The following is a 21,618-nucleotide window of genomic DNA, read 5'->3' as shown; positions in this document are numbered from 1 at the left end:
TCTGCAGGATCGATAAAAGCGTTCTCTCTTACGTGTTTAGGGTCCCTAGCGCTCCGGCGCGCCGCGACATCGCCGTCAGCCATCTTTTGATCCGCGGCGACGTGGGGGGCACCTCGGCGAATGAATTGGTTACAGAGTGTCTCTGTTTGTTGGTAACATTGCACATGGTCAAATTCATCGTAATGACAGTTTTGAGTGGTGACAGCCGCGTATACACTCGTTGGCCGTAACGTACCTGCGTCCCGTTTCGCTCGGCAGTCCGCGAATTCGGCCGGAATTGGCGCTTCCTCCTTTGGCACGCGACCACCGTCGACACGTGGCAACACGAGGTTCACTGAGGTAAGCGACCCAGGAACATATATTCGACACGGTGAAACCAGATGGCTGCGAAAATCGGCCGTCCACCTGTGACAACCAGTTTGTTTGCTAATACGAGTAACGGCTCGCGTACCCCTTTCCAATTGTGGAGCTGTTCTCGCTACGCGCATCCTTTTGTTGTTGTTACCATTATATTATTACTATCCCCGTCATCTATTCGTCTTTTATGAAGCAGCGACCCTTTTGCGCGAGCATGTCGTTTCCATCATCGTAATCGAGATCGCTGGATTAACTGGCAAGCCGAGATGCCGTGAAGGTGGGTGGGTGAAGTGGGTGGAAAGTTGAGGAGAGAAGGTCTCCTGGAAATTAATTCTTTTTCAAATTAGTCGATCTTGGAAAAAGTTGAGAAAGCGCGCTTGGCGGAGCGAGATGAGAGAAGAGCAAATTTTTTTGGATGTACGATATTCGGTTTCTGCCTTTTAGAAATCGAAAGGTCTTTGATACTTTGAATTTCGGCTTGAGGACAAATATTGCGAAATGAGGAAGCAGGAAGACAAAGCCGAAACACCTTTGATTAAAAGATTTATTTAGGTAACAAAAGCAACTAGTATCTTTACTTACAATTTATTTAAGTATATTGCAGAAATCAGGAAGAATAAATTCGTTAAAAGTTAAAAGAAATTAAGTGCTAAATTTATGTTGTTAAGAATGTTTATAAGTTTTACAAAGTACGTTCAGTTTTACAATTAGTTTGACACATGTCAATTAAAAACTGTTTTCTTTAACAGAGTATAATATTTATCACTTTATTTGCAATAATTTCATTTTCATTATGCAAAGGAAAAGAGTAACGTTTTGCGGATATGTTGACCTCAAAGTTGATGTTTTCCACAACGATAAAGTTAGCGCGTTGCCGCGTGAGAAAAGGAGAATGAGCATAATGTAGCAGTACTAATTTCTGCTATTTCACGTACTGTTGTGAAACTGTAAAGTGAAACGGTATCGAACTGCGTGAAAGTCCGTGGGCTACTTGAAAATTGCGCAGGGCTGTAAAGGACAAAGCTTGAGCTTTCCGCGAGACTAACAAAGATACTCGATACTTTACCGTTTACCCATCTTTTTTCTATACGTCGTTAAGTTCCTAATTAGACGAAATTTCCTTTCGGGATACGAAGGCACTTGCACTGCATACACTGATTTTACTTTAATAAGATGTGTAAAAGGGGTAATCGCAAGAATAAATTTTTATAGTGCAGTACGTTCCTTGATACGTCTTAAATCTGACTTTTCATAAAGTATAATTATAAAATTATAAAGTAATTATTAATAACAAAACGGTATTTAAAAAGGTATAAAAAAATAATAATTCTTGCCATGTGCTCCTCTAAATATTTTTTTATATCAATATATTAAGAATTATATCAGTTAATCGTAATTTATGAACAAATTAATGTTAGAATTCTATTAGAATGTTTTCCGATAAGTTATTAATATATGTAATGTGTGTCATATATTTTTAATTTTATATATCTTACATATTTATTTTGTATATAAATATGTTCAATTTTAATTTATACATTTTAAATTAATTAACTCACTCACTCATTGAAATCTGGTTCGTGTCAAAATAGGGGGGGGGGGTGTATCTGTCTCTGGACAATTTTAAGGTGTCTGTCAGTTTACTGATTCGACGATATATACGCGTTACGTCAGATAAATTTGGAAGCAGAGACAAGGGTCTTCAGTATTAGCTAAATGTCAGTGATTCACGGAGCAATAATTCAGTATTTATTTCTTCCCTTTGTTATCCCGTCCGATTGTTTTCGTGCGGAAACGGAAAGTGAGCGGTTACGTCACGCGTAAGCTTTACAGTCATCTAAATGTAATTCAAATTCGTTCATTATCATGATCGAATCCTTTGCGTCGGTCGTAATAGCCTCGTAGTTTTATGCTAATCGAGATTGCTTTATCCTAAATCTAATGGCGTTTCGAATCTGCTGATTGACAAGTAATTTGATGAATAATAAAATGGCCCACTTACGTGATATAAAGATTAAAACAAATATTATTCCGAGATAGAGAAAATCGAGAACTTGGCCAACGTATAAACATATGTATTTTTGGAAGTTGATCTGGTGATTTATTGGCAAACATATCAACGACAAAAGGTTCAAGGTTTATATGGATATTCACATAAGTAAACGTGCTTAATGTCGAAGACGTTAAATTCAGTTAATCAGCTGTGTACAGTCGAAGTCAATAGTCGTATACAGGCTACAACTAGAGCAGATAAAATTTGCTCGTTGTCTGCATTTGCATATATTACTGATAGCTTTGCTATTATAGTATAGAAAACGTAAAACTGTTGTAAATTTGTTTGTAAATTGCACTTTCCGAGCCTATACTAGATTCGCTATGATGTTTGCTAAAACGAAGTACAAACAGAAGAATCATCCTCGCGACATGGTAAATTCTTTAACTCAGTAAGTATAAAATTTTATTGAAGCTAATATTGCTGATACGAACAAGAAGTTTGTGGAACACTTCGGGTTTCTATGAAATATATTTATCTTCAAATGCTCCGAATTTTCATTTGATGGTAAAATGATATCTCTGGCGAAGAAGTATCTTCTCAACCTCAATTAAGCACGAAAATAACGCCAATCCGACTGAAACGCGTCGCTCGTAATAACGTACCTAGGTGTGTCTGCACACAAGTGATTCATCGGACTTTATTAAATGCGGAATTTAATTTTTCTTTTTTTATTAATGTGTACGGATATTTATATATTAATATACGCGCAATTATAAGAATATTTAGTCACAGTACATATATAAACTCTCTGCACATAAAATTATTTATCGATGACCTCTCATGATACATTTCTGCAGCATTGCTATAAGACAGGAATGTTACAAACTCGTTTCAACTTTTTGGGCGACTGATTACGCAAATTTGGTTATTTATTGTAAATTACTATTGCTATATGTTAAAATATCAACTAGAGTTAAAAAGTTCTACAATATATTGTTGTTATAATAGAAATATCGTGGACAAAAGTACATTCACTGTATATGATGTGTCATGTGAAAATTATTATTTTTGTCGTGCATTAATTTGGATAGACCGTTATATATGATTGAAGTTCTATGTGACTAGTACACATACAATCACGTTTTTTTAAATTGTTTTTCTGTAAAGACACGTGAGGTTTACGCCCCTTCGTCACACAAGCGATGATTATCCTGCATAACTGTTGTAGCCACGTAAGTGACGTGTAAAATTCCAGGGATAGCATTACCTAATTGGTAATTTCCTGCAGATGAACATGTGCATCTATGAGTAAAAAAGAAAATGAATATACGAGAAACCGTTTTATTTTATAATTTGGTGAAACCTCGATCTATTCGCTACAGATCGGTATCAATAAACAAGAAGGGAAACATTTTTCCGATTCTCCAAATTTTCCTCTCAATTTTGATAAAATCATTAAATTACCAATTCTTGTCATAAACGTACTGAACAATGGACAGGATGCTTTATTTTATAATATTCAATAAAATAACGTCAAGATACGTAATCAAGCGTCCTCAAATGCAATGGGATACCACGCGCGCAGAAAATCGAATAAAATGCGTTTATTAAATTAAACTAATAATTGAAATTGAATTTCATTAATTATTTATAATTAAGAAACTGCCGTATTCGCAGCCGACGCGGCACGTCACGTGTTAATATCGCAATCGTTTGTGGAAACACGCGCGGCAATGGACATATTGAAAAAAAAATCGTCTGTTACTCATCGAATATGACGCGATCGTGTGAACGCGCGTGCTGTGTGTACTCGTGTTACGAAAGTAACAGGTAGAGAACATTGAAAATACTGGCGGCTGATTTCGTATGACGGAGACCGAAATTGTTACGCCATGATACAATCTAGTCACGAGCAGACGACCGTTCCGGTGATGAACGATGACGAATACGCGCGGATATATTATCCGTGTGCACTCGTGATGCACCCTCTCGCTATTCCGAGAAGAAAAATATTCAGGAGCCGCAATTATTGCTACAGGGTTATCTTATTTCGTTTATTATATTTTTCAAAGAGCGAGAGAGAGAGAAAAAGAGAGAACGCAACGAAACAACGAAAACAAATTATCTTTGAAATAGTATCAAGCCACTTTCAAGATTAAAGTTTAATCTTTGTCGTGCAGTGTGCTTCCCGTCATCAAGATAGCTTACAATAAAAATGAGACAATTCCATTCTCTTTCTCGCATGCACTTATGAATCGTTCAAGCTGCTGAAGCTGCTGATTAATTTCGCACTGGGAAGCTTTTGAATTCGAGATAACGATAATTGATAAGCTCGCAAATTGATGAGAAAAGGGACGAAGGGGATGAATATTCGATCGGTTAAACGAGGCTGGTCCAGACAGAAGGAGCAAACGATCTCTCCAAAGAGAACTTCTGCATCAATTTAGCGAGGACCTTGTTAAAATGCAGCCTGGGAACTTTTTGGAATGTTTCATCCGAGAAACCTAGTATCCTCGACCAGCGGTTCACGTACGGTAAAATCCTTTTATTTATTTGTCACGAGGCGGACGTCGCTGCGCATGTGGGACGGCCTGGCCTGCGCGGGCTGCATCGACCCCTCAAACCATTTCGTACTTTCCGGCAGTACGTGCCTAGCCGGATCCCACCGTGCCGGTTGACGATCAGAGGATCAAGTGGATGACATATCGGATCGGGTCGGGTCAATCGTTTTGATGATTCACTAACGGGGAGGAGAGGAGGAGCGAGAGCTCGCGTCTCCATCGAGGCGAGAGAGGAACCGCGGGCATCCGTGCGAACGCATTCCGATTAAAGTTATCTGTCCCGGCCGCTTATTCGCGTGCGACGACACAATTTATCTTAATTATTTTCTGTACATCATTTTTTGAACGAGACCGTCGAATTAACTCGCGAGCTGAGCAGCGATCCAAGCTCGGTTCCGGTTCCGGTCTCGCGAGAGCAGTCAGGAGTGCGTATGACATTCCGTGCGTGCGCAGGAATGAGAAACTGAAAACTGTGCCGACTCGGTTACTTTGATCCTTCATATATGCTTGATATATCTGATAGCCAAGTAGCTAGCATGACGATTCCGTTATACTACTTCGTTTGCCCTTTTGCATTGCCCTTTTGTTGCCCCTCGTTCATCGAGCGTTACTTCTTGCGTGCGGAAGATTAGGTGAAACATCAAATGTCGATACAAATGTAATATTGAAGGTAGCTTCATGATATGAGCAGGCGTGCATAAATCGCTGGTCTATTATTACATACGGATAACTTGCATTGAATCACTTGTAGCTCGCCATACGACTTTGGTTTTACATCCTTTCACTACAGTATAGATTATCTGAGGAAAAAACGCTCTTATTACGTCACAACAAAATCTTGAGTCGTGAGTCATAACTTTTTTTAGTAGATCTCATTGAAGAACACTTCTCACTTTCTGATCTAAATGATCTTGATGATCAGAATATTTTTATGTGATTTTTTACACGTTAGAACATCATTAGCAGCTATAGTGTCGGTACATATCGCATGGTATCTGACTTTCTATCAGTATAGTTAGTGAGAAGAATTAATGTATCAGATTCACAGAAACACATAATAAATTTTATTTCGAGCAAATTTAGTTGCTATTAATAAATTTATTACTTCTTCAAGTCATTGTCTTTTATGTGCGTAAATGGTCTTGTCACGACTTGAGTTATATATTTCTCGTTATATTCGTGCGCAACGTTTCTTTCAGGTCAGTAATTTGCTTGATAGTAACTCGAAATTTTTACGACGCAGCAATTCTGACGACACCGCGCAAGTGTTCATCGCAAATAAACGCTACATTAAGATAATACAAGTGAAGTTAATACTTCAAGATAGTTCTCTCTGAAATTCTCTAAACTACGCAATATTCCAAACAGATAAATGGAAAAATGTGTATGCATAATGTCATAGTCAATGATACGTTCGAAATTGAATATCGTATCACGATTTATAAAAGCTGAAAATTCCGATAAAATCGTTATTTAATTTTATTTTAAAGGTATAATTAAAGTAATAAATTAAAGATATAACAAGCTAATTTTCCTTAAAGAAACTTAATGAAGAAAATATAGAGATGTAATACTTGTTTGTACGCATTTCTAAATACTGTTACTGTAGATGTTACTGTAGACAAAATAAGAAAGTATATAATGAAACATGTTTTAATAGTGCGCGTTTCAAATATATACGTGCGAAGAGAACGACAGAGGCACGAAGGATAAAGTTTAAAGTCATTAATTTTTCTGTGAGACACAGCTCGTAAAACGGTATTCTTGACATATTCCGTTTGCTTCCGTTTTACTAAGCGCACGGTACATTACGGTATGGCACAAGGCGAGGTCGTCATAATAGCTGGCTCGGATTCACCTGCTCTTTCGCTCGCTAATTCGTTCACACGCACTAATTGCTTCCTTCTTGATCTCCTATCGTGTCGAGCTTTGCGCATTGCTTCACCGAGCGCCGCATTTATACCCGGTGTTTCACAAGAGTGTTCCTTGTGAAAAAAATATCCATGCATTATTATAAGATAGGAAAATTCCTGCGAATGTAATTTGCAAGATATTAATTATATCTCGAACGATTTTACATTTAAACTGTGAGAATCTATGATATCTACCCTAATTATTATATGCAATATTGATGACAATTTGATGCAATATTGTAGACATTATTATTAAGGAGATAAAACTTGTTTAAAAATAAGCACAGTTGTAGATATGTACATCGATAATTAGTGTAACGTAAAATTTCTGAAACTCTGAGATAGCTATGTGAAGATAAGAACGGTGGAAGTGCAAACAGTAAAGCAAAAGTTCGCTTTCCGCGAACACTAAAATCGCGACAGGGAAATTAAACGAAACGCCTCGATGGTTCTTCGTGGCTTGTTGGCCCCTGCGGCAGCTCGTTGGAGGAGAAATAAGACCGCGAGAAGGTAAAATGAGCGCTGCAGCTGATAGATTGGTAGATAAATACGTCACTTCTTTCAGTCTTACATTTCTTGGACACCGTAGCATCGACTGAAGTCTTAAAATTAAAATTGAAATTAAAGAAAAGCATCATTTGGTCCTCGTGAGATAAGAGTAATAAAGACGAACTACTAATTATAATAATAATTTATTACTTCAGCTTATAAGAACTACTAATGAATTAAATTAATGACTCTATAGGTCTAATTATAAAATTAATGTCAAATTGAAGCGATTATTTTGAACAATCTTCCACTGAAATTTAATACAGAAAGTTGAAGCTGCATCAGCAGCGATTAGCATTTATCCGTCCACATCATACATCCGTTTTGAATATTCATCTGGATTATTTTACGGCTAAAATTGAAATTTACTTGCTTTCGATCAAATGATTTCGATCAAATCGTGCAATAATGATTTATCGCATTTACAATGAGCAATCACGAGCAAAAGCACTCGGTTAACCAGATCATTGTGATTGTTCATATAGTCGCAAATCGTTTTGCGTTAATTAATACGTCCATCGTTTAATCATAAACCATAATCCCTTGTTTTAGAAGCCAGAGCGTCGCTCGGGATTGCGTAAACGCGCCGGTCGGCCAATTAGGACTGTCACGTTATGGACCGCAGGTGATGAGCGTGCTGTGTTTATGCACCAACAACATCCACCAGTCCACCCGTAACGTCACACAGACCGGCAAGATACTCCCGAGTCCACCATCAGACACCCTTTGCGAGCAGCGAGTAACGCCCTCGCAGGAAATACCAACTGACGAGCTGGCTCTATTAGCTAAGCTGGAGGAAGCCAATAGGTGAATAATCAATCGAACCCAGTAATCAAATCGCTGCGAGCAAAATTCATTATCTTTGAAGTTTTGAGTCAAACTGTCTAGATGTCGCAGTTTAACAGATCAAGACTCAAAAACCGCTTAATGCTTTAATTATATGTTTCTCGAAAGAAAGATGATTGTAAAGGCGCTTACGCATTCAATCATTCCATGAAACATATGCTCTTGCTCTCACTTATTCAAAATACTGTAAAATACTGTTTGTGTAAACAATGTATAAATAATGTAAATAAGAATGTAATATTCACGATTTTATTAATTCTTTTAGGCTTATCGAATCCGATGCAAAGTCGCTGAATTCTCTTCAGAGCAATCACAGCAGGAAAGGCTCCGATACATCGCAGGTGTCTGTGGCGTCGGGAGGCAGCGCAGGAAATGGCGATGCTGCATCTCGACGCCACAACCCGGCCGATGGTGAAGAGAACACGTGGACTCTGTGGGGTCACATAGTGGCCGATTGGGACTACCATTGGAAGAAGCGGAAGGAGTTCGTTAAGGAATTGGTTCGTCAGGGCATACCTCATCATTTCAGGTAACATATTATTTGTTATACATTGTAATATTGACGCGATATTTGTTTTATTAAAATTTATATAAATCACGTACTATTTTAGGGGAATTGTTTGGCAATTACTGAGCGGCGCCCATGACTCTCCAGTTAAGAAGCAGTTCGCTGAGTACATCAAAGCAACATCAGCCTGCGAGAGGATAATTAGAAGAGACATTGCCAGGACATATCCTGAACATGACTTCTTTAAAGAGAAAGATGGTCTCGGTCAGGAGAGTCTGTTCAACGTTATGAAAGCGTATAGCCTTCACGATCGCGAAGTAGGATACTGCCAAGGTTCAGGATTTATAGTAGGATTACTTTTAATGCAGGTAAATGCAATTTTCTACTAAATCATAAGACAAATGAATGTGCAAAAGTAAGAAATTATTATTGTATTTAAATTTCTGTAGATTTGACTTAAAATTTATACATATTTATCCATCTTTTCATGTTGCTCGAAGAAAAGCATTGAGAACGATTAATTTTTTTATATGTTACAAACAATATAAATATAAGTCATATTGTTGCAGCAAATGCCGGAAGAAGAAGCTTTCGCTGTCCTGGTGGCTCTCATGCAAGAGTACCGTTTACGGGACATGTTCAAGCCGAGTATGGCTGAGTTAGGGGTGTGCATGTATCAGCTGGAGCATTTAATTGCTGACACGCATCCCGAGCTCCACGCTCACTTCACGGCCCAAGGTTTCAATTCGTCGATGTACGCATCCTCTTGGTTCCTCACACTGTTCACCACAGCGCTAAGTCTTCCCTTAGCGTGTCGCATTTTTGACGTCTTTTTATCGGAGGGCATGGAGATCATCTTCAAAGTCGCGTTAGCGATGTTGCATCTCGGCAAAGAAGATATGCTCAGCTTAGACATGGAGGGTATGCTGAAGGTAAGATTTCCAGACTCGATTTTGTGTTTCTATACTTCAACAAGTACTATCGAATATCTTGCCTTTCCACACAGTTTGTCCAGAAGCAATTGCCTGGTAAAGCCGAGAAAGATCCTGATAGCCTTATGACGCTTGCTTACGGAATGAAGATCAATCCGAAGAGAATGAAGAAACTGGAGAAGGATTATACCATCCTGAAGATGAAGGAGCAGGAACAGATGGTCGAGCTTCGCAGACTCAAGGCGGAGAACACGTTGCTCAGGCAAAGGACTGAGCTGTTGGAAGCGGAGTCCGCGGAATTGGCTGATAGATTGGTCAGAGGTCAAGTGTCGCGAGCGGAAGAGGAGGAGACCGCCTTCATAGCGCAGCGAGAGCTGACGGCGCTTCGACACGCGCATCTCGAGACTAGCCATCAGCTCGAACAGGCCCACGAAGAACTGAGCTCGCTGGCCATACGTCTCGAGGAGAACGTGACGTCTAGGCAGTCGTCGCTGAACGAGATACTAGTGAAGCAAGAAGCGTTATCGCAGAAGGAGGAGATGATACAGTGCTTACAAGAGGAACTGGTTCGAGTCCGATTACACGAGGCGGAGAACGACGCGCTGATCAGGGAGCTCAGGGGAAGGATACAAGAACTGGAGCAAGACAAAAAGACCCTGCGTGAATCGACGCCGGACAATTCCGTTGCTCATCTACAAGAAGAACTTATCGCTGTTAAACTTAGGGAAGCAGAAGCTAATTTATCTTTAAAGGTGAGATTTGTCGAGTTTATTAAGATATCGATATGTTATTTGTGACGATTTAGACCAATAGTTGCAAAATAAATGATAAAGTTGAATTCATCAATCCTCTCTTCAGTTGACTTAGATATTTATGTGCTCAACAGGACCTGCGGCAAAGGGTTATGGAGCTAAGTGCAGCCTGGCAGAGGCATTTGCAAGAGCATCGATCCGCTCAGTCAACGCCTGCTGCTGACTCGACACCAAAGAAGCTGCTCTTCTGGGAGAATCGGGGTCACGAAGTACAGAAGTTCGAGGAGGACCTGATGACGACCAGAATCCGGGAGATGGAAGCGCTGACTGAAGTCAAGGAGCTGCGACTCAAAGTCATGGAGCTCGAAACCCAGGTGCAGGTGGCGACCAACCAGCTCCGCAGGCAAGACGAGGGCGGAAAAGTACTTAAGGAGGAACTGGAAGCTGCGCTAGCTCGGGAGAAGGATCTGGCGGCCAAGCTGAGGGAACAACAGCACAAGTATTCCGATCTGGAGTCGAAAATGAAAGACGAGGCTATGATGGCGAGAATACGCGACGCCGAGCACGCGCAGCAGGTCGCGGAGCTCACGCAGAAAATATCTCTCCTTGAATTGAAGGTAACCGAGACTCGATAAGCAAACATTGTTAAACACTGTAGAGAGCTGGCGAATGTAACGCGTGATATATTTGTAGAACGAGGAGATGCATGCGGAGGGCGAACTTAGGAATAATTTAGACGACAGTGAGAAAGTGAGGGAGCTCCAAGATAAGGTTGCCGAGTTGAAGGCTGAGGTACGTGAAATTTAAAGATTCATTTCATTCGATCTCATTACTAGTCATTATCGCAGAAAGCAGTATCTTTGAATATTGCAGTAAGGGGTGAACTACGTTTTATAATGCAGTTAAACATTTATATTACATCATGTATTGTTATAATATCAGGTATACTAACTATAACTTTCATGTAAATATCTAATATATTATATAAATCACATATTACGTACGTAACGATGTTTCATCGTTACATAAAAGATATTCAGATTTTCAACTATGGTTATTAAAATTTATGTTAAATTATTGCAAATGTTGTATAAGTGTAATAAATGTTTTTTTTGTTTATTAACGGTAAATAATGGAGGGAACAATCAGTTGAGTGAAAGATTCATAAATTTATTATAATTTCATGATTATGTGATTATAATTGCATTTTTCAACAATTTATGATTAACTATATATCGAATAAAGACCTCTTAGCTCTCTTTTGAAGCACCGCATTATTACATGTTTTTCTGTTGATTCTAAAATATATGTAATACTATGTTTTATAAACTGGTTTACATATCGTGACGAATCACACGCGCGTTACAGAATTAATCACTGTTGTCATTTTTTTAAATATGTCATGTTAATCTGAACAAATTGAATATAATACATATTTATGTTATTTAAGTGTAATATATGTTATTTAAGATTTGTACAATTATACACCACACATTCCTAAGTGTATTATATACATAAACTGGACGTTTTGATTTTTAATGTGCTCTATCACATACCGCACTCTTACAAACTATATATTCATGCCGATTATGCGAGAAAGACATTCCATTTTGCTATAAACGTGAAGGTACTGTACTAACTTGTCTTTTTATCGATGTGTCATACACTTTACAAGACAATTGTGCACAAACTGCACCTCTTACTGCAATGTACCGCTAACCAACACGCTTGATAACGCTGTCGCTTCTGGTGGATTGTGGAAACGAAAATATCTGTGATTAAAATCTGTGAGAACATATTTTATCTTTCCCGATAACTTGCATCTCTCTTTTTATTCAGACGAAATGTGTAGCAAAAGCATAAGAAAGTGATTACTAAAAGTGGAAAACCAATTAAAATTGTCTTGTATTTGTCTTGTAAAAACTTTAAATTTCAGACATGAAAGATGCATATAGTCATGCAACATTGACAGTTACAATAACAAAAAATTATGCAGAAAAAGTATTTCTACGTATTAACTATATTTGCTATTAATATAACAATGCTTAATTATAATTACAAGACTATAGCTTTGCCTTTTAACACATCACAATATTTCTCATTGCATAGGTACCTATACACATTAAGAATAGTGTGCGTGAATCCATAATGAAGAGTTTTCGCGTAATTAAAAATGTAATAGACTACTAAATGTAAATAGACTACTATTTATACTCGCGCGCTTGATATATCGCAGCTTTTCATATCTTCACTGCTCTGAGGAATGCCATCAAAAATCAGAATTTTTAATTCAACTCTAGCTCGGAAAGGTAACGTCATCATCTTTCGATGTATTCTTATTGATGTCTCACGCACCCACTCAACAGTTTAAATTGTAAAATAGTACAATTTCGTTTACTGTACCATTTAATAATGTCAAACGTTAAAAAATGAGAGTTAGCACAGCATAGAGATTGATCATGAAGACTATCACGAGCTACTAATAGCTAATACATCATTACTTGCGAGCACTTGCGTAAAATTTCTGTAATTTACTAAAAAATCATAAATTTTTGTCGTCTTTCGCTTGCGATCGGCAAACACGAGACACGCTACTGCCTGAAGCATTTCTCCAGAGTACAATGCAGCAGTACGTTTACGATTTAGGAGAAAGTGGGGCATAATCGGACATTCCTCTGATAATCAGTATTCAATAAGAGGCAGTGAGGAAATTCGCTGCTCTTAGTTGCATCATCGACGATAGAAAGATCAAGATCGTTTCACGCTGCTTCGCATTTTCCCGATAGTTTCTCGCTGCCTTCCGCAAAAGATCCGACTCATTAATTAATTAACTGATGCTACATATTTTGCTAACACATCAAGAAAATTGTGTCTCGCGACTTGGAAGCCAGGCGTGCGCATATTACGTCGCGCAAGAGGAATGATAATTGCCTGATGCTGATTCTTATTGTGTAGAGGTACCGTGCGCGGTGATCAACGCTAACCAGAAGGGACTAATTGTTGTGTAAGACTAACCCTCTATTGCTGTGTTATCTCTGTCTCTCCTCAGTTCCCCACGCCAATCACCAGCCCGGAGACTGAGCCCTGGCGCTGGCTCGAGTAAGTCTTTACCCACGTGTAAGCATCATCTTCTACCGTCTCGTGTGCGTGGCATGATGTACCTCCGTTCTAATTGTAAGACTAGTCGTCCTGTGTAGTCCGACTGTGTACTCATTGTGCTGCGTTTTCCTTGACGGTCCAGATTCGGAGGCCTTGTATTTATTAATAACCATCGCCCGTAATTCATTTACATACTGCGTAAACAAAGATTTACATTAGCAATTCATCATTATGGTAAAATCGCGTGCGGGAAAACGACAGCTTTGTACATATATATACGTTATTAGACACGATCGGTGTGATGATGAATTTTCAATCGGGTACGATTGCACGAAGCGAGAATCGCTTCTCTCTGCAAGAAATATATTGAATTACATGGATGTTTTGTTCAGTTGATTTTCATGAGAGTCCTCCTGATGGTATTACAATATGGAGCTGCGACAAGAGACAGCGTCGAGTAACGATCGTACGAATTCGACTTAAAATGTGGCTCACTTTCTGTATTGTCCGCGTGGTGATGCAGCATGGTATTCTTCTTCCCGTTTAATCGCATGCTTCCTTAAGATTAAGTTCACTGTTTCGTTCTGATAAACATTCACGGCTATTGCTTTTAGCTCGCAGGAAAAAAGAGAAGCATAGATGTGAAAGAGGCGTGAAAGTATCCGTGAAAGTATCGTAAAAGTTCACTCAGTTAACGCGGGATAGAGTTTTGGTTTTTTTCCCGAGGCATCATCACTCATTTGCATGAATCTCATCTCAAACGATCGATTATGTGTGATATTAGACGCACACTTTGTAGGCGAGAAGCGAGATTCTCTTGTCTGTCCAACTTAAGCTTCCATAGCACGTTCAATCAATTCAAAATAGATAAGTTAATTTGTTAGCAAACGAAGAACGAGAATGGCATGGAAAAGTCTCGCTTCGACGTGTTCATTTTATCATTTGTTAATTATTCCGCTGCAAAACGTTCACGGTATCTGTAACAGCAGCAAAATAATAGCAGAATAATAGCAAAGATTATTTCTGTTAGTCCTCATTAACGAGAGTTAAATAAATACTTTGTGAAACGGAACATCGCAGATGAAACTCTCTCTTCCTGTCTCTCTCCCCATTCTGAATTAAAAGCATATTTCACATTGTCTTTATCTGTCGCAGGTCATGAGGCTAGAGAGTTGGAAACAACGGTGGACCGGTCTCGGCGGACAGACCGTGCGGAGTTTCAGCGTCGATACTGAAAGCGAATTGGACGAGCGGGATCTCAGAATTTGCTTACAGGATCATATCAATACGACCACGCCAAACTCACCCGAGGTATAGAATTCTATGTATACCAGACCATTAGGCAGCTAACAATACTCGGTTATCGATGCGTACGGACCTTTTGTTCGTCGGCTTTCGCTGTAGGAAGTAACGCGCACTTAGACCGTAACAGGAGATTAGACAGTAATAATCTTGTTTAGTTTTACGTGTATTACTACTAGGCCAAATATGATATAAACGATATTAGCCGTTAATTAATTACGCTACGTGACACATTAGCCGTTAAATAATTAATTAATTACGCTACGTGACGATAACGAACGAAACAATGAAATAAAGTAACGATAGACACCCTCGATAATCGCCCGAGATAATCTGGATCGTAATCAGGAACCCGAAACAGCAAGAGGCTCGAAATAAAAGTGATTTTTTTATGAGACCATAAGTCACGATTCGTGTGATTCGATATCCAGATTCCTATTTCAAGCCACATTTCTTTCGAGTAACATTATTTTTCGAGCATACTAGCGTCACACCAAGGAAACAATTTTAACGCTACGTTATTTCACACAATAGCAAAATATCGTTCATTATTGTAGTGACATTATCATTACACTTTGTAGATTATATTGCACAAAGAGTATTATAAAGTATATATTAGTTAATTAATTAATTAGTATGTAGTTAACAGGAATATTGGAGAACACGATCATGTGAAGACAATTGTGTATTATCTAGATCATCTCGTTGTTATGAGGTCTAAAATCTATTTTTGAACGAGGTCTAGACTGCTAATTTTTTACCGCAAGTTTTAGTCTGAGGATGACGAGATATTTCACAGTTTAAAAATACACTGCATTTTTATTGATGGAGAAAAAGATATGGTCGATCGAGTCGATCGTTGTGTTGTTCACCGCCGCGTTCCGTACAGGAAGAAAACAATTAGCGTAACCATTATTTTCAGTCTCTTTCTATAAATATAGACTTCATATGTAATATTTATTCATCAATAAGTAGAACCTAATGCGTGATGAAGGAATATTTCATTACATTCCCGGAAAACGAAATCGTATTATTTCTTATCTCGTTTCTAGATTCGCTCCGTTTTCCGATTTTTCCGAAGCTTGATTACGATCCGCAGATTATGCGCGAAGATTATCTCAAACTAATTCCGTGGCACACGCAGAACTGTTTTTATACGCATGATATACTCTGTGTATTTTTTGTAATTCATACCAAATGTAATCGCATTTTAAGAAGTGTATATTAAACGCCGGAAAACGTGGTGACGGTAGTGGTATATATATATACAATATATATATATCACCGTTTTTTATAAATATATGTATTTATATGTGTGTCACGAGAGAAATCATCGCAGTAGAAATCACAATATTCATACCATACATATACATAAATAGATAGATAGATACTGCGTGCATTATCTTCTAATTGAAATTTGACTGTCAAAAAACTTTAAAGTATATTATACCCTGTCGGATAGTAGGAGAGTATACCGGATTCTTATTATTGTTCCACATATGTATATCATTTGTAATATATCCAATGAATTTTTTAAAAAAGTCTATAAAAAAAGAAGATTTTTTATGAATAATATGCAATTTGCGCACAGTGTGCACAACGTGTGTATTTTTAAATTACTGAGAGATCAGTTTTACGAGGGACGAGGGAAAGCCGAGTGTTAAAACCTGAGAACTGACGAGAGTTCCACACCAAGGGAAAACGGAAATCCCTCCCACAATCAGCTTCGATAGCCATCGTCGACTGTCGAAACTGAAATCGAATGAGGTAATCGGTAGCTCTTGTAAAAAGAAAGAAAATCAAGCACCCGCACGGCTCGTTTTTTTTCCCCTCACAATGACTTCCTAGGATAATTATTTCGAATGCGAGCGCTCGGATGTGAACGCGTTGCTACTTTCTTTCGCAGCGAGTCATCTCAGCCTACTTGCAGCGCGTCTTTTCTCGCTTGGCCTAAATCGTCCTGTTGCGTTTGTTGCGTTTAATAATCGGCGCGCCGATTAACGCCGATTTAAGCGGTCGCATCACGCCGTACGTACATAAATCCGTGCTTAGTTAACGAAGTCATCAGTCACTTTCGATACGCGGGAAGCCCTCTCTTCGCTTTCACGCATGCATGTGTGCGAATTGGCATGCGAGCGCATCGTAACGAAGTTTGCGCACCTCTGCGAAGGATGTACGATAACTTTGTAGTATTTTTCGATTGTACGCTTCATCATCGTACATGCGTATTTTGCGCAGCGAAATGAAGAAACTTGCGAGATCGATTGTCGCGCGAGTAGGAGGATCGAGAGCAAGCGCCGAAATTGATATTAATTAATTAAGAATCAACCGAAGAGGAACTCAGTAGAGAATTCGCAGTTAACGTGGCTGTTCACGACGTGTCGAGCAATTGTATTTATTGTAAGTAGCACGACGAAGAATAAATATGCAAGATCGAGCGGAGAGTCTGCAGTTGGTGCGAGCGTTTTGCGTTTCTACACGGAGGAGTATTCTCCATGGCGTTTTAAAACTGCTTTGCACTACGTTCAATCGCGTCGTTGTTAGAGAGTCGATCCGATTTTCTTAGCATCGTGCGAGTAATGACGGTGAGCTAGTAGTACCGCGTTGTTAGTATCGTTGCACGTATCTGTAGTTTCTGCGTCATTGAATGCGCGCATACGGATTGTTGTCCTAGACCCGCCGTGTTTTATCCTTCAAGTCCGAGAGTACGAAAAGTCAATCTCTAATTAAGCCTGCGACTGTGTCTCGAATGAATTGTTAATCAAATGAATGTATTATAAAAATCAGAAATTGTAAGGCACGTTTGAGCGAAATTAAATTTCCAGAATTTTAACGCTTTCTGAGTTACAACGTTATTATTATTATTATTATTATTATTATTATTCTTGATCCGATTCAACTTTAACAGTAATTTAATCACGTTTTTATTCGAAATTTTTATTAATACATGTATAAATATTATATAAATATTATATATATATATATATATTCTTCTTCTAATAAGAATTTTATGAAGAATGAAGCGACTTCCATTCGACACGTTTATCGCGGGATTCCACAAATCTCGAGAACTTGAGGCGAGACGTTGCTCGGTAACTTGGTCGTCTGCCTTATCACTCCACCCTGCCGATGCTCACGAATACATTCGAGAAGTGCGAATCTACGTATTATTAATATAAAGCTTCGTATGTCGGCACCGTTATTACGCCGGTCGGTCGGTCGAAGAAGAACGAACGCGAGCGCAAAGTGTAGTGGGAGAAGTTACAATGCGTCGCGCCGTGGCATTAATAATTTAGCGCACGTTTTCCTGCGGAAACCAGCACGTTCGATCGGCCGGCTATCGTGCTACCGTGGCAGGCCGAGATGTAGCATGCATTCGTTCTTATTGCGGCATGGAAGGTCACTGACGGGATATGGGGGAGAGGAGAGGAGGGGGATCATTTAGTAGCGTGTACAGCTCTCCGGAGCTGTGCAGCTCTTGTCGAAAGGCGGCGACTATGCTGGCGCGTCTCGGCCGATTAATCTGTTCGCGAATCGATTTGTCATCAGCGGCATTCCGCAGTTTTTAGCGTTCGACCATCAAGAGAAAGAGAGAGAGAGAGAGAGAGAGAGAGACGAGAAGAGAAGGAAAGAGAGAGCGGGCTCTTTGTATTAAACGGAACTCCTCGCACGTCGCGTGATGACGAGAGACGAACGCGTTCGTGACGGGACCCCCTGATCAACGAAATAATCCGTATCGGTGCGTTATCGCGTGCGACAACGTGCGAAAGCCGCGGCTAAGTGCGCGTATCGAGCTCGCTGAAACGATATGCGAGATGCACGTATGTATATGTGTGTGAGCGCGCGCGTATTTTCTACGTGCGCATACGCGATGTATTTTGCATACATGTGCAGCGTGATCTTTAACGACATAATGCTCGTAATCGGTAGGGAAGTAGCGCGTGCGAATGGTACATATTTTCCGAGTGAGTCAGCGCTCCAGCCTCGACAGGCGGTAGATCGGACAGCCGCGACGCGCGAAGGGTCGATTAATTGGATCGAACGAGAAAAACGATATTCTATTTTAATCCGCGGCGAACCGACGCTTTTATCGCTCCGCGAAGACGCCGCTTATCTCCTTCGAGTCCTCTCTCTCTCTCTCTCTGCGTTAACGATAATTATCGTGATTATTTATTTGCGTAAACTCCGTTCGAAAACATGTGCGCATCGACGCAACTTCACTTCTGATCGTTAATGCAATAATTACAGTAATTTTTTTATTGAATTTTGCGCGGCACGAAGATTGTCTTAGTAGAAAGATGCTTTTCGAACACAATAAACTTATTGACCGTTATTGACGGATTTTTTCTTGCTAGATACATGTAATCGCAGGTCGTCGAAGAATCTCCCAACGTTAACCGATATCAATTTTTTAATAGTGATGGATAAGCAAACGATTGATTTTCTCGGAATTTTCGTATTTTGTAACATGACACGACTTGTAACAAGAAATAATAAAATATGGAAATGATCAAACTGGACCGCAGTTTCACATATCGTTATTTCCATATCGTGCAGCTGTGGAAATGGAACGTTCAAGGGACTAACAACAATTTCCGTCACATTCCGTTAATATAAATTCCATTAATGGTCCAACCTAGTCGTAAATGTTTGAATTTTAATACTGCCAATAATTATTACATTTCCCTACATTTCAGAGGACCTATTGAAACGGTAATATACATGATATACGTGGCGTAATTAAATTGTTACAGCGCCCCGCTCTTTCTTATAATGTTAATTTGAAGTAGGTTGAACGTTTATTCAACGTGAAAGGGGGCGGGGGACGCGTATGCGCGCACACGGGGAGCATGCAGTTTGAAAAAACCCGTTGACGATGAATAATGCGCGAACGCATCGTAAGATTTTCCACGTGGGTGCGTTTTCTGATAACGCGTTTCATCTAGATCGATATCGTTTCCTTTCGCGCCACCGGCACTGCCGATAAAGAGGGAAAAAGAGAAGCGGAGGGTGTAGTACCCTTAAAGCCCCATTTAGACGCATCGATTTTTCAGCTGTTAACGCACGGGAGAAGCTCGCGTATGTAACTCAACGTTTTCAATTTTACATTGCACGATTGACAGCATTACACGGTGTCGCAATCGTAAATTGTTTACACTCTATTCGATATTTTGATTTCTACACGGGAGTTAACGTCAGGTAGATTTTTATAATTGATATTTAATATTTTTCGTGTTGTTACATGTACGGGAGAATAATATTTATTCAGCGACAATAGCGCTTTATGCGATGATTGGGTACGTTTGGACATGTAGAAATATAAAGTTACAATAATTGTAAAATTACATATTGCAGTTAGTTTTCTTTCATATAGTGTACATGTGTATTGTATTTTCGTAACAAAATAATGAAAACTGTACCGAAGCGAACAATGTAATATTCTCTATGGCCGGCTCTCTTGCCGGTGCAAAAGCAAATATTCGACCTCGGTTGAAATTAATTGGTCTAATAGGAGAAGAGTTACATTTAAAATAACATTATCTTTCCAGCAGAGTTTCCTGCCATCTCGCGGATTTTATTCGGCATTTTCATTATCCAGAAAATCCATTTCCCCCCCAATAATATCCTGCATCTGCCGTAACAATGACCGGATTGTGTACGGCTCGGCGTAACGTTACCCAAAGCCAGAGGCAATTGATTCATTATCTGACGTCACAGTTATCCCGAATCGTCACTCGTATCGATCGTTGACCACCCCTGACGAACGCGATCGTTGCCATATTATGGGTACTTGATCGAAAACCCCTTGCGTTATGTATTTTGGCTTTATCTCTAACATAAGATAAATTCGAGAAATAATTCTATAATAATTCTATAATAATTCCATAATAATCTATACTACGTGAAATATTTCGTTTTTATTTCAAGATCATCGACATTATTTAGCTATTGTTATTGACTTCTGTAACTTGACTTCTGCCGTTTATAATTCTTTGAATTCAACGAAAAGGAAAGTATAATAGATTTTTCCATCCGATTTATGCTCCTCTTTATCAGCGCTTAAAGAACGTCTATGGAATTCCCGGAAAGCTGTATGTCCAGCTTGCCTCGACACAAGACCGTTAAGGGTTTAAACGTCCCGTCAGAAGGGTGTCGCGCCTATCGATCGCATGCACGTCCACCATCTCCCGGTCTATCGATAATTTCCGAGGTGAAACAGCGCGTTGTGCGCAAGGGTGTAATTCCACCTCTAGGCTTAACGATCTTGAACGATATTTCAGCCGAGCGGCGGTGGAAAAAGGAAGCAGAAGCGAGAGCGGAAGAGAGAGAGAGGTAGTGTGAGATGCATCGGGTTGCAAATAGGGCCAAGCTTGCGCTACGTGGACAGCGCAAGTTCCGACAAGTAGTTTTCCAAATAGAGTCCATCGGCCGGAGAGTGGAAAAAAGTAATCCGTGAAAAGGGGTTCGTTGTTGCGCCGCTCGACACGGGCAACGTTGCCGCGTCTCCGCGTGCGCAGCGCAGCGCGCTGCGCCGTGCCGCGCACGCGTTGCATCGGCCGCCCGCCCGGGAACGCGCAAGCGATGGCTCCGATCCGATTTTCGACTCTTGAGCGCTCTGAAGTTGCATTCAGGAGCGGTCCTTCAAATTCCGGTCCGGTGGACTTTGGATCGCGCGCTTCCCTCAGCTTCAAGTATATCTGTACTGCATGTTTTAAATAGGACTTTGATTTTTTCCAAAAAATAAAATATGAACTTGTACGTTATCAGAAATAAAGTTATAGGAATAGATACATACAACAATA

The 21,618-nt window shown here is 39.6% G+C and overlaps 1 protein-coding gene across 7 annotated transcripts; it reads left to right on the top strand.

The window, feature by feature from the left end:
• Positions 1–147: 147 nt before the first annotated feature.
• LOC105278318 (ecotropic viral integration site 5 ortholog) lies at positions 148–19,332 on the top strand. Of its 7 annotated transcripts, none has more exons than XM_011337327.3 (10): positions 4,967–5,339; positions 7,173–7,337; positions 7,929–8,183; positions 8,488–8,751; positions 8,834–9,098; positions 9,300–9,662; positions 9,737–10,414; positions 10,549–11,031; positions 11,108–11,206; positions 14,669–19,332. In XM_011337327.3, the coding sequence occupies exons 2-10, from the start codon at positions 7,273–7,275 to the stop codon at positions 14,828–14,830; spliced, it is 2,634 nt and encodes an 877-aa protein (XP_011335629.1). In that variant the 5' UTR covers positions 4,967–5,339; positions 7,173–7,272; the 3' UTR covers positions 14,831–19,332. The 7 variants fall into 7 exon arrangements, with proteins under 7 accessions (XP_011335632.1, XP_011335629.1, XP_011335628.1 ...); XM_011337326.3 differs by having other exon boundaries at positions 7,115–7,337; XM_011337325.3 differs by having other exon boundaries at positions 4,967–5,397.
• Positions 19,333–21,618: the final 2,286 nt, after the last annotated feature.

This window comes from Ooceraea biroi, chromosome 10, assembly GCF_003672135.1.
Source record: "Ooceraea biroi isolate clonal line C1 chromosome 10, Obir_v5.4, whole genome shotgun sequence".
In the NCBI taxonomy this organism is placed as follows: Eukaryota; Metazoa; Arthropoda; class Insecta; order Hymenoptera; family Formicidae; genus Ooceraea; species Ooceraea biroi.
Note: the sequence above shows the minus strand (reverse complement) of the source record. Positions and strands in the feature narration are given on the sequence as shown.